The sequence below is a fragment of the Pistacia vera genome, unplaced genomic scaffold, assembly GCF_008641045.1.
Source record: "Pistacia vera cultivar Batoury unplaced genomic scaffold, PisVer_v2 Contig331, whole genome shotgun sequence".
Taxonomy (NCBI): domain Eukaryota; kingdom Viridiplantae; phylum Streptophyta; class Magnoliopsida; order Sapindales; family Anacardiaceae; genus Pistacia; species Pistacia vera.
Window position 1 is genome coordinate 139,258 of NW_022196148.1, and position 13,895 is coordinate 153,152.

Consider the following 13,895-nt stretch of genomic DNA (forward strand, 5'->3'; position numbering starts at 1 on the left):
ATATATAGGGGTATATATATATATATATATATTAGGGGTGCGAGGGCGGAGGACTGGGATAAAAACTCCTCCCTTCCCTGCCTCTATCCCCGAAAAAACCAGGGAATCCTCGTCCCATATGAGACGGGTCAGGACAAAGCCTCGGAATTTCTAGACCCATTGCCATGCCTACATTTTCGAGAGCCGGGTCGAGGAATGACTCCCTCGTCCTTGCCTATGTATTGGATTATTATTTAAAATGCATTGGACTAACTATAGGGCGTTGTAATACAGATTGAGAAGGAAAAAAAAATTATTTTTGATCTTTGTTTTTTACAAACCAACATGATTTAAATTAAAAAGGCACACTCAATTTATATATTAAAAGCTAATTTTATCTAATTTTAATGTATACATAATTATTCAAGTTATATGTATAAAACATTAAATTATTGATTGAAAACACGGACGCACTCCCAATTTTTGCAAGTACTCAATCTTATCGAGTTTTTTTTTTTTTTTTTTTAACCATCTCTAACTATAAAAGGTATATGCAACCAAACCATATAATTAATAATTACTCTTTATTATAGTAAATAATATTAAATTCACATAACTTCAAAGAAAATATATTTTAAGAACTAAATACAAAAAGTAAAAAATTTCATATAAAAAGATTATTATCCATTAGATATTAGAGCATGTAATTGAGGGGGTAAGTGATAGATTCGCAAAAGAATAATACTACACCAGCAACCCTCTTTTATAAATTTTTTTCTACAATCCTGATGTGACAGTTCTTAATTGGTTAGTTTATAACGTGTTCTACATTGATCCCATTAATTAATTACAAATTTACTAATTGTGAGCTGTTACTTTATGTTTGTGATAAAAAGTTTATAAGAAATGATTGTTGAATTATCTAATTGCGATCTATCACTTCAGGTTTGTAAGAGAAAATTCTTGAGAAATGATTGTTGAATTACTATTACTCTTGCAAAATAATAAAATATTAGTGAAATGAATTAGCATAATATTAGTGGACTTTGGAAGAATTATCCCGAATAAAAGTACAGATGCTATCTCGCATAAGAGGTAAAGGAATAAAATAAAGAAAAAGAAAAATGGAATAACTTTTTTTAATTAATTAAATTTAAATTTTCAATATTCCAGAAAATTAGTAACGAAACCAAACTAAACTTTGCTTTGCTTCGCTTGGCTTCGCTTGGCTTCCTCACCCTGTATCATTCTCATTCCCTCTCTCTCTTTTCGGCGCTCTCCGTGTTTCGGCGTCCGATTTCTCGCCGTCTCATTCTCTCCGAAACTCTAACTCAGGTTTCTCTTTCTCTCTTTAACTAACTTCATATTTCTATCTCATATTTATATTTATTTTTCTTCTCTTTATTTTCTGTTGTTTGTTTATTTGTTTACGTTGTTGTTGTTGTTGCTTCGATATCGATCTTTTAATAAACTGAGTTCCGATTGAGATTTGAGTTTAAGCAACTTTTGAATTCAGTTTAGGTTTGAATTTTTGAGTTTTTGAGATTTGTTGTTGTAACATTAATGGAGACTGTAATTTATATTTTCTTTGTGTTTTGGAGCAGTGTTTTTGATTTAGTTTCGTCATTTTGATGTGTGTGAAGTAATGTTACAGTTTATAAACTTGAGCTTGATGTAATTTGTGAAAATTTATTAGTGGTTTAAGTGTAATTAGAGCTTTAAATCTGGTTAACGTGAGAAAATCTTAGAGTAGAGTAAAATATGGAACTTAGGTTACTTGGGAAATATTTTTTGAGAGTTCTAATTTAGTTAATTGTTATAGGTTACATGTTTTGGAAATGAGGAGTAGTATGCTAAGTTTGAACTTGTGTAGGATTTTAATTTATTGTCAAACTCCAACCCCCTGCTGCCGCCGCTGAACTTTTAGTGGCTTTGGCGTTTGATTCATGAAGAGTATGTGCAAATGCACTAGTCAATTTTGGGCGTGCCCTTTCTTTCTCAAATTTTATTTTAAAAGTTTTTAATATGAAAGAATGAGGGAAGCATAATAGGTGGGGGAGTTTTCTCCTTTATGGTAGATGTCTTTGTTAGCTTGCACAATTGGGCTTGGACATCTCCTTCATTGGGTGTGTTTAATATTTACTGTGAATTTTTTTTTTTTTTTTTTTTTGGTCCTTTTAACTAGATTTATATTTTGTTTAAAGTTCTCCATTTGATTATCTATTAGTCTTCTTTATTGTTTTATTTTATTTGAAGTTTTCAGACTGAGAAACTTTCAGGTTGAAGCTAACCATTGCATTTGTGCCCGTTTGTATCATGACTATGTTTTATAAGACAATATGTTCCTTGGCTTTGATTATGCTTGCCATGTTTCATCCATATGATCGGCTGCAATTGGTCATTTTTCTTAGTTGAGTTGTGTTTCTTTCAGCATCCCTCCTAGTTCCCCTTTTTCTTTGCATTTAATTTCACTAGCAGTTTTAATTGTGTCCCTAACCCTAAGTATTATATTGTGTGATATGATGTCCCAGGTAGTGATTTTTTGCACCACATGTATGTGTTCTTCACTTTTTGAGTGAGTTTAACTGAAGAGACATGCAAACCGAGAATAATACCAATCCCCCGACCACGCCTAGACTTCGGCATCGCAGGCGCTCTACTGAGGTATGTTATTGAATTTTTTTTAATTATTATTTGATCCTTTCCAGCATAGTATTAAAGTTCTTAAAAAATTGAATTGTGTGTCAATGCATATTCATTTTCTTAAATGTCACCAACTTTGTGAAACTCACCTAGTGCTGTTATTTAGGGTAATTCAAGTTTCAGATCTGTGGCTTCTTCTTGCGAGTTAGTTTTGTCCCTACTTTGTTCTATATTCTGTCCTCTTGAAGCTGTTTCCTTAACAAACAGTATTAGCTTCAATATCAGTTCTTTATTAGCCTTTTGGAAAACTGTATCTGATCTACATAGTATATTAGCATCTTGAAGAGTAATAGGGTTATTTTATTTAATTGATACAAACTTATTTGGTTTTTCAGGTCACATCAGATGCTGGCAGAGCAAATGGAGACCATTTACTTGTTCATGACCGTAGCAAATACAAGTCTATGCTGGTTCGTGCTTACTCAACCGTTTGGATGATTGGGGGCTTTGCATTGATTGTCTACATGGGTCATCTCTATATTACAGCCATGGTGGTTGTAATCCAGATCTTTATGGCACGAGAGCTGTTCAATTTATTAAGGAAAGCTCATGAGGAGCGGGATCTCCCAGGATTCAGGCTATTAAATTGGTAAAATACTGGCATAATTCCCAACTGATTTAAATGTTCTGTGGATAAGAACTCTTTATTGTCTAACTACTTGGTATTTGAAATTAAATCTTATTATTACAAGTGAATATGGATGCTACATTTTTGGACTCATGTTGAATTTCTGTGCTCAGGTACTTTTTCTTCACTGCGATGCTATTCGTATATGGCCGCATTCTCAGTCAACGGCTTGTCAATACTGTGAATTCAGACAAGTTTTTGTATCAATTTGTGAGCAGCCTCATAAAGTATCATATGGTTGTCTGTTACTTTTTGTACATCACAGGTTGGTTGTTATTACTGCTATCCTTTTGCATAGTGCTTCAAGTACTATAGTTGTTATGTTGCTATTTTTTTCCCTCATTGATTGATAATTGCTGTTATATATATCATGCATGGTTTTTGTGTCCACCATCTACTATTCTGTTGTATAAGACTTAGGCTTTCAGTATGGCTGTTTGGTACTTTTTCAGACATTTACTTATAATGGATGGTTGCTGATATAAATTCCATTTGTAATTTGACTTAGGCTTTGTGTGGTTCATTCTCTCATTAAAGAAGAAGCTGTACAAGTATCAATTTGGCCAGTATGCATGGACTCACATGATTCTAATTGTGGTCTTTACACAATCTTCCTTCACTGTGGCCAACATTTTTGAAGGAATATTCTGGTAACCACATTTCTTGAGTGAACTGTTTCAGCCTTCCTCGTATTCCTATGTTCTGACTCATTTTTACTGGAATGTTTCTTTTCTTCTGGAATACTTAAATTTGAATAATATGGGATTGTCTAACCTGACATTTGATATATTATGAAAATTACCTCTATATACGTATATTTTTACTTGCAGATTTGTTTAGCCTAATTTTATCTTGATTGCATCAAGTTTCATTAGATTTTTCAAATAGATTCTTATGATTTGAGTTTCATAGATTTGGAATACGATGTTGTTTCTTCTCCTTGACAAATGGACGATTGTTGATGCAGGTTTCTTCTTCCAGCTACACTTATAGTTATCAATGATATCGCAGCTTATATATGTGGTTTCTTTTTTGGAAGAACCCCACTGATCAAATTGTCTCCAAAGAAAACATGGGAGGGGTTCATTGGAGCATCTGTTGTCACTATCATATCTGCATTTGTGGTGAGCATGGTTTTTCCTCACCTGTGATGGCAATAATCATCTTCAGTTCCTAACATCTATTTGAAATTAGTATATTTTGTATGCCTTTTGCTTTGAGATATCCTAGTGTTATTTGGCTGTGACAGTTGTGGTTGCAGCAGCATGTCAGCCTGTTAATCATCTTCTGTGCCTCTATTTGCATCTGAAGCCTTCTCCATTTCCACGTTAATGTCACTATAAAGTCAGGTCATTACTTGCATGTGCCAAATTAGCATATTCTTACTTGTAAAAACCACTTCATTATACCAATTAACTTAAATTGTTGCATCTGACACCTCAGGCTTAAGTAATATTGTGATGATCTTCCTTTTACTCATAATATTGATACAATACTAATTTACACTGAGAATGCCCTTTTTTTCCTGCCATGGTGCCTATCTATTTGTGTTTTGGGTATAAAAACATTTGGATTTCAAGCTTAGGGATAAGATTTGGTATTGTATACTTGTTTGACTTATTAGGTTATATCTATAATGCTCTGTGCACTTCTTTTTGCAGCTTGCAAATATCCTTGGTCGTTTCCAGTGGCTAACATGTCCACGAAAGGTAATTCACTTGATTAGATTTATGGTATTGTCATTTGACGAGGCATGGCTACTCATTTCGCAGGAATTTATAGTTATCTATTGCTGAGGATTTTGGACTGCAGGATTTATCAACTGGTTGGCTGCACTGTGATCCGGGCCCATTGTTTAAGCCAGAGGAATTCAATTTATCTGGATGGGTTCCTCAATGGGTTAGTAGGCTTCATTAGATCTCAATTTATGTGCACCAGAGTTCTGTTAAGTGAGGACAGATTTATTTTGTTTTTTCTTTTTCCTGGTTTGGGGGTGTTACTACATCAATGTTCCTGCTGCATGTTAAGTAGATGTATCGTGTTTGATATAAGAGACTGACTGTATTTCCTCTGTGTGATCATGAACAAGTCTTTTTAAGTTAATTGTGTGTTAGTATAAACCTCCAAGCAAGTACCTTAATATGCATTCTGTAACCAAATTTACTCTCTAAAGTATTTGGTAATATCCTTTTCATCCTGATTTCAAAATATGTCTCTGTGTCACTTTTTGAGTTATGTATTGCTTTGTCAACATAATAATGTTAACATTCTAAGAATTGTTCTTAGTTTAATTGCGCCATTACAATATTGTAGGTTTTTGCCTGCAATTTTTTACTAAATTTATTTTCCTAAAATTATATGTTATTGACATTGATGTTTGGTATGCCTGTAAGTCAATGGCTCATTTTACTCCTGGTTTCAATAGCTAGTTTCAGTAGCTAATCTACATTATGTATGAAGATAATGTAATGTTCTTGGTAATTGCAATAGATATTCTTAGCGATTTGAAGAACAATTTCCTCTTTATATTTAATGTAGGCTGAAGTGTCCTATAGTCAGCTTTAGTAGGAAGTTAAACAACTTATATAACATATATGTGAAAGCTGTAGAGTTTCCCATCTGACTGTCTTATTTTAATATGTTCAATGTAAAAATATTATACTGGTATTGTTGTTTTATTTGTATCATAATGCGATCTTTTCTTGTTACGAACTCCAAAACAGTTAAATCACAATCCTGTATGGTAGTGCTATTGAGTGTTACAAATTTGATGCTTGATCAAAGTTGTGGGTTCTAGGTTTTGAATCTTGACTACATAATTAATAATCTAAATACTAATGCCTCATTCTTGTCATTCTTTTATGCAGTTTCCCTGGAAGGAAATCTCTGTTCTGCCAGTTCAATGGCATGCCGTATGCTTTGGTTTATTTGCATCAATAATAGCACCTTTTGGGGGCTTCTTTGCAAGTGGTTTTAAACGAGCTTTTAAAATCAAGGTTCATTCTTGATGATTTTTTAGTCTCCGGTGATTGAGATTATGGATATCGTGCTTTACAAAAATGAAACATGATATTCAATGTTTTCTTTCTCTCAGGATTTTGGTGATAGCATTCCTGGACATGGTGGAATGACAGATAGAATGGACTGCCAGGTGAGCTGTGATAGATTTGAGGTGCTTTAAAGGGTTGTTCATTTGGTAGTTTTGAGAGGTTTCATCCTGCTAGTTTGGTCAACTGAGGGACGTGAATGAAACTTACACGTACAGATTTAGCTGTTAGTTTTGACTTCTTCTAATCTGAGAGCATGATTGTCATGGTTGCATCCTTGTTTTAAGTTTAGTGGCAATAAACATGGAGTTTATGTGCTAAATGAGCATACCCCTAAAAATATCTCTTGTACAATCAAGTACACGTTCTGTGGATATGACCAGAATTAATTGTTCTTTGCTGTCTGTTAAATGAGTGCTCCTGTTGCCAATGAAAAAGGATCACTATCATGTGCACCCAGCCACCCACACAGTTCAAGAGAAACACTGTCATGTGCCCTCATGTGGTCTTCAGATGCTAAATTATACTCATTAGAGTAGTTTCATTGGTCGATAATATTGCATTCTTTCCTGTTTTATTTTCGAAAATAGGACTGCTCCCTCTGGTGCTGTTAAGTGGATGGGCTGTTCCCATTATCTGCCATCTTTACGCAGTGAAAGTCTCTAGGTTGTTACTTATAGTGAGCATCCCAAAATACTTCGCAAAAATAATTTTCTCTCAACCAAATTTAATTTTTATTTTTGCATTCCCTTGGCCTTTGTTACCATTTGTCAGACTCCTGTACCTTTGCCTAAGTAATGCATGTGTCTGTTCTTGAGGCCTTTTTTTAATCATTTACATATAGTAGGCATTCAAAATTACTTATTTATGAACATATGAAACATATAGGCTTCTAGCATATACTGTTCTTTTTAACGCGGTATTTGAATGTAGATGGTGATGGCCGTATTCTCATACATCTATCATCAGTCGTTTGTTGTGGCTCAAACCCTCTCAGTTGAAATAATCTTGGAGCAGGTAATTTCCAGACCGTGCTTGTATAATGTATTTCTGTTTAGTTCATAAATAAATTAACATATTGATGGTTTTTCCTCGGCAGATATTGACGAATCTCACTTTCGACGAGCAGCAAGATCTGTACACGAAGCTAGGCGAAGTCTTGCACAAGCGGCTGTACGGATCATAAATCTGATGAAAAAGGAAAACTTTGTATATGTTGTTGTTTTCCAGTTATTTTCATTCAAAATATTTAGGTGGAAGCATTTTTAGTTCGCATACTCTGTATAGTGTATGTTAACCAATTAAATATACATACAAAACTCCCAACAAAGTGTTGTATTGCTTCTCACTTACCGTCTCTCTCTGAAGTTCCCCTAACTAAATTTCACAGTACTAGGGGTCATATTATTAACTATTGCGCCAATTAACAGCATTAAGGCATGATTTTTACATTTGTTATTGTGATGTTCTATATCGTTTTACTTTTTTAGCTTCGGTAATATTACGCTAACAAACTATTTTTACTAATTTTTTTTTCACAAATGCAATGTGTTAGCTCGTAATGGGTTTCTTTTGTTCAATAATAAGTCTTGTTTAACCAATTGTGAGTTGTCACGTCGTGTTTATTAGGGATGGGCTTAGGTTAGGGACTTTTGTCTCTGGTCTTGGCTCGAAAACCCAAGAGGATTCTCTGATCCCTGCCTGTAACCCTTTTCGGGGAATCCCCAAATAAAGTCCGTTCCCCAAACAGGGAATTCAAACGTTTGGGGTTTTTGTGTCCTTATTATCATTTTCTCAAAATTATAATAGATCATCCAAAAAGAAATTAAATTTATAATTATTTATTGATTTATTATAATTAATCAAAACATTAAATGATATATTACACATAGGCCATGTTTGGCTTATTATTTTTATCCATATTTCCAATCCTATTCTCTAAATAATGTTTGGCACATTATTCCAGAAATATTACCCTATTTTTTTAATTACTTTTAGACCCCATAAGGGTTATTAATTTCATCAAATACACTTTGAAAAAAAAGTTTAAAAATTATGAAAAACATTCTCGCGACCCATTCTTGCCAGATTCCGACAACCACCATCGGTGGCAGCCGGAATTTGTACAACGGCCTACCTGCTGACCATAAATGGTCGGAATTTCACCAATTTGGCCTTGAACGACGGCCAAATCTTGGCCATCGTTGATCGAAAACGACGGCCATAACGAAGCGTTACAACACAGATCTGATCGGTCTGTATCGTAATGCGATTTTTCGACCAGATTCCGATGGTGGTGGCCGGAATCTGGCACTGCAGGTGGTGGGGGTATTTTTGTCATTTTACATATTGGGGTATTTATTAAATTAGTAAACTTAGGGGGTTTTTTTTATAAATTTTTAAATTTTATCTCGTAATACTCCCATATTCAATTATCTAATACTATCTCCAAAATAATAAACCAAACGCACCTATATATATTATATATTAATATATGATTATAGATAATAACATATTATGTATAATGTATGACATCTATATGTTTTATATATTATACTTATATACTATATATAATGTATAATGTCGAATGTATAACTTTTGTTTTATAGCATTAACATATTATGTATATGTATACATCTGCATTATTTAGATATTACAAATATTTATAATGATTTATAATATTTAATCTAGTTTTATTTATTATCTATTTATATATAGTTTTATAAAATACTTATACAATTATAATTTGTTATTGTATAATATATGATTTATTTTCAAATATTAAAATTAATATAAGTAGACATGATTAATTTTTAATTATTAAAATTAATATATATATGGTGGTGTGGGGCGGGGTAAGACCTATCCCGGCCTTGACCCGTCTCTGAATTTTGGGACTAATTTTAGGCTCGATCTTGACCCAAATCTCAAAAGATTCGAGGAGACTTTGCCCTATTCGGGATAGGGTGGTGTGGGGCAAGATAAGACTTATCCAGGTCTTGACCTGTTCCTAAATTTCGAAACTAATTTTAGATTCGATCTCAATCTAAATCCCGAATGATTTAAGAAAACTCTACCTATTCGGGATAAGTCCTCATAGTATCGGGTTTTATGTCCAAGTTTAATGTTTATAAGAAAAAGTTAAGTGTCACATCGCGATCGTGAGAGTAAATTAACGATAATGACTTACCATCTATCTTTATTATTGTTTAGCTTTGCTTGTGGCATATTTTAATGAATATGACAGCTTGTTCAGCAGCATCATTGAACCATCAGTGGATTCAGACTTTCTGCCGACACAATTGTAACTTCAATTTTCAAGACTGCCGTAGAGAATTTTGCCGACAGATTTCCATTTTGTCAACTTAGATGAAGATGGTCTAACAGCTTGTACTCTACAATTGACAATTCTGAGCAATTATTCAACCTAGGGAGAAAATAAAGGCCAGTGAAGCAATGCCCAAAATCAGTTGATGACACAATGGTTCGATTGAATTGATCTTTTATTGAAGGTTAAAAAATTCCACTGTACAGAAACATCACAGCACCCATAAATAATAAATGAATAACAAGGCATTAAATTCCAGCATTAAAAGAAGAAATGGGGGTTAATCTGGGATAAGATACCTGAAATCAGAGATTGAAATCATCTACTCAATACACAATTTGCAAAACCAAAATTCATGATTCCCCTCGTCAAGTTCGATAATGGAACAAATTAATTGCAGCATTGCAACTTTCTAAAACCAAGAAAAACCTAACTAACAAGAAATATACCATCTCTTTGATGGTTCCAACAAGTAAAAATATGGTACAAAGTCTACTTTCACAAGGAAAACTTTGATGATATTCTAAATTAAAAGTTCAATATTTAGTCATCGTTTAAGATCCATCTTCATCAGCAAAATTTCAGAGTCTGTTTGCTACTTGCCTGCCAAAAGTCTCTTGCACCTTTAACAACAACGAAAATTATACTTTCATTGTTTTACTCTTCAATATCTGTCACTGGGATTTTGGTTTCTCAATCTTGACATAGGGCAAAATCCCCATAAAGTGGACAATCTTCGGAGCCCATCCTCGTTGCTGTGCACGGCAAAACATCAAGAATGTGTTTGCAAAATAAGAGTTGAGCCCCATCAAGACATGCCACAATGCATGACCCTGTGGGTTGATGGGCCAACGAGATATCTCTTTGCAGAAAACACGATCAAAGAGCCAACACATGCTACCAAGGAAAATGGTAACCACGTACAGCTTTGCAAGCCGCTTAGCAGCCATGTCCTGCGTATAAATGTAGTACTTGTACATCCGAGGGATGCAGAGAAGGCAGAGGATCACATAATGCACCTTGAAGCCAATGCCAAACCGGACCACCGAATGGACAACTGCAAAAAGAGCACCATAGAGGAAGAGGAAGGTGGGCATTGTACTGCGATAGTGCCAATCTGGTGAATACAGGATATACATGTATAATAGCATCTCCCAGACCATAGGTGTTTCGTCGCTCTGTTGTTGCCTGTAAACAAAATCCAAACACTACATTTATGTGTAGATCTCAACAATAGAAGACAATCATCCCAAAAAAAAATCAAAGATGCTATGACAAAATAAACTTCAACTCCATGGACACATTGCCTGACATCAACAAAAGGGAGGAAATATCAATAAAGCGTTTTCGTGTCTAATGCATGTTGGTCTACGTTTGGAACTCACAACATATCAACTCATTACAGTGCTGACATGCCTAATCCACACCTGTGTGCATGCAACAAGCACTGTCCTCCCAGGACAGCAAGATAGCAAGTTTCTCAAGGTCACATTTTTTTCACACACTATTTTATGTTCTTCTGTTGATATGCCATAATTAAAAAAATTATTACACAAGATGACAACACTATTTGAGATAAACCAACCATATAATCAATCATTCAGAACTGGAAGACAGAAAACTTAGTGATACTTACACATGTTGCAGTGTGGCATGGTATAACATGCTTCCAATTGCAAGTATCATGTTAGATATATGAAGAACCGTGAATCTCTTCTCAAACCGTTGTCTCAAGGCATTTATAAGACCGATAAGAGCCAAAAGAACAGTTGGGATATTGGATAGGGTGTTGTAAAACTCTGCAATATAAGAGGAGTAGGCATAATTCTTCTCACAGCACTCAATAGTAGACGTAACGGGACCCCAGAAACTTGACACCCCATCAGCCATTCCAATATGTATGCACAAATATGAATATATTCAGCTGAACTCTCAAACTAGGATGTCACAAAGATCATAAAACATGCAAACCATATGCCTGCATACACAAGCAAAAATGTCAGTAAAAAAAATCTTTAATATTAATAAAATTATACTTCCCAACAATCAAAGAAAAAGATTACAACCAACACTTTTTATAACAAAATTTCTCAACAAGTCAACATGAACAAGATCTTAACCAGATTTTAAATGGTTTAAGAAAACACTAAACAATAACAAAGAAGTTTTGCTAACTTCACTTAAACATCTAATGAGAAGAGCAAGAATTGGCAAGAAATTTCGGAAATTCACACAAATATACATCAAATAAGCAATCATAAAATCATGACAAAAAAATTTTCTGTTTACACTCAACAAGTTACAAGTATAATAGAGAAAGCATTATAAATTTTCCATTAAAACATCACAACAAGCCAACACTAACCAAGATCAAAGATGAAAAAAAATGTTTCTGGGCTAACACCAATGCCAAAGCAACCACAGCAACAATCAACAAAAACGTCAAAACACTTCAAATCAAAGCTTGAAGCATTCTCAACAGCACAAAACAATAATACCCAACTAGATTTAAACTACAAATCTCTCATAAAAACACTCTAAACAATAAAAAAAGATACAAAAAGTATCCCATCTAGAGTTCAAAATCCGTAAAACAATAACAAAAAGGATCGAATCTAGACTAACCCATTGCTCATGATTTACAAAACCCACAATTCATTTAACTATATATACACAAACATCAACAGTTAACACATAAGCAAACCAATAACAAATCAAATCAGAAAGCAAAAAAGAACAAACAAAAACTAGAGTAGTACAAGACAAGAACAAACAAACAAACAAACCTCGTACGATGTAAGAGATATCATTCTCCTTTGTTTGGGTTGGGTATAATGATCTGAAATTAAACAACTGAACAATCAATCTCGTTTGTGCAAACGGGGCAAACAAATAAAAAGAGAGAGACAGAATGTAAAAAAAATATGCAGAGTTAAAGTTTGTTTGTTTTGCTTTGTGTTTTTTGACCTGACCTTTTGTATGGTAACTGTGTGCGTATGGGAATGGGAAGTTTACTTTGACCTTTAATTTGTAATATCAACTTTGTAAGATTAAGATCTCTGGCTCTGCATTGCCTTTCATGGAGGTTTTTTTTTTTTTTTTCAATTAATGGAAAATAAAATATTAAAAGAATGTCTCTGTTAAGGTGGCAAGATCCTTATATTGGGCTCAGCCTGGCCCATTTAAGAAGCCTTTTTATGTAAATTTGGGCCTGGATTTGAGATTGTGTTCGACAAGTAAGGCCCATTTGATATAATTTTTTTTTTTTTTTTCTTTTGGTGGAATGTTTTTTAAAAACATGTTTTCGGATACAATTCTAAAAGTTAATGTAAAGTTTAAAAATTTAAAATTTTATGTAGCAATTTCTAATATCAAATTGATATCAAAGTTTTAATTCGATCAGCAACATAAATTTTAAATGATGTGACGATTGATTTTGTCAGTGTTATTTTAATAATAGAACGACATAATAAACAATGTAATTATACTAAATCACTCGATATATTATTTGGAATGCCAACATCGGCGTCAGTGAAATATGGCTGAAATCAAACCTATTTCGGTCAAATCTTGGGTATATTTTAACGGGAATGGGCTCAAGGGACGATTGGGGTTGCATCTAGGGTGTCGTCGTTGCCAACTAGTCACCGGTCGATTTGTATTTAGGGTGTGTTTGCTAAATTTTAAACCTATAGCAACTTAACTGTAATTTTTAGGAGTGTATTTGCTAAATTTTAGAAGTTTTTATCAATCGGTTTGACCATCGGTTAAACCGGTCAAGCCGGGACCCAACAACTTTGTCGGGTTTGGGTTTTAAAACATTGCTTATGGGTTCCAGTCCTTCTAGGCACTAATAGGGGTGGCCACCCAAACTCTTACCCGATCGACAGTTACATGGTCCTAAGAGATTAGTTGAGGTATGCGTAAACTGGCTCGGATACCCCCGATGATAATTGAAAAAAAAAAAAAAAAAAAACCTCAATTCAAAGAAAGAGTTAATAAAGACTTTTCATTTAAGCCCTTTTTTTTTTAGTTTATTTTATTATAATATTACCCCACTAAGATGGTAACAATGGTGACATAATGTATCCAAGATGTTTACATTAATCAAAGTGAGCACACTCAACCACTCTTAAGTTTTCAAACATGTGAAAAAAAAAATCTAAAGTATTTCAAGTGAATCATATGAATAACAATGAACTACTTTCCT

The 13,895-nt window shown here is 33.8% G+C and overlaps 2 protein-coding genes across 2 annotated transcripts; one reads left to right on the top strand and one right to left on the bottom strand.

Moving 5' to 3' along the window:
• The first annotated feature begins 1,216 nt into the window (after window positions 1-1,216).
• LOC116137646 (phosphatidate cytidylyltransferase 2-like) lies at window positions 1,217-7,764 on the top strand. Its single transcript, XM_031423328.1, has 12 exons — window positions 1,217-1,314; window positions 2,511-2,643; window positions 3,018-3,271; window positions 3,424-3,575; window positions 3,819-3,960; window positions 4,278-4,434; window positions 4,972-5,019; window positions 5,123-5,209; window positions 6,178-6,306; window positions 6,405-6,461; window positions 7,291-7,374; window positions 7,457-7,764. The coding sequence occupies exons 2-12, from the start codon at window positions 2,575-2,577 to the stop codon at window positions 7,541-7,543; spliced, it is 1,266 nt and encodes a 421-aa protein (XP_031279188.1). The 5' UTR covers window positions 1,217-1,314; window positions 2,511-2,574; the 3' UTR covers window positions 7,544-7,764.
• Window positions 7,765-9,939: 2,175 nt separating this feature from the next.
• Window positions 9,940-12,646, bottom strand: LOC116137606 (alkaline ceramidase). The gene is made up of 3 exons (XM_031423298.1): window positions 12,472-12,646; window positions 11,322-11,663; window positions 9,940-10,873 (listed from the first exon to the last, which is right to left on the bottom strand). The coding sequence occupies exons 2-3, from the start codon at window positions 11,573-11,575 to the stop codon at window positions 10,360-10,362; spliced, it is 768 nt and encodes a 255-aa protein (XP_031279158.1). The 5' UTR covers window positions 11,576-11,663; window positions 12,472-12,646; the 3' UTR covers window positions 9,940-10,359.
• Between the last annotated feature and the right edge of the window lie 1,249 nt (window positions 12,647-13,895).

Bases quoted from the DNA above. Each gene is read 5' to 3' on its own strand.
- LOC116137646 (XM_031423328.1), top strand. From the start codon at position 2,575: ATGCAAACCGAGAATAATACCAATCCCCCGACCACGCCTAGACTTCGG. The intron at 5,210-6,177 runs GTTAGTAGGCTT...TCTTTTATGCAG, and splicing joins CTGGATGGGTTCCTCAATGG to TTTCCCTGGAAGGAAATCTC. The intron at 6,307-6,404 runs GTTCATTCTTGA...TCTTTCTCTCAG, and splicing joins AACGAGCTTTTAAAATCAAG to GATTTTGGTGATAGCATTCC.
- LOC116137606 (XM_031423298.1), bottom strand. From the start codon at position 11,575: ATGGCTGATGGGGTGTCAAGTTTCTGGGGTCCCGTTACGTCTACTATT. The intron at 10,874-11,321 runs GTAAGTATCACT...TTTTGTTTACAG, and splicing joins CATGCCACACTGCAACATGT to GCAACAACAGAGCGACGAAA.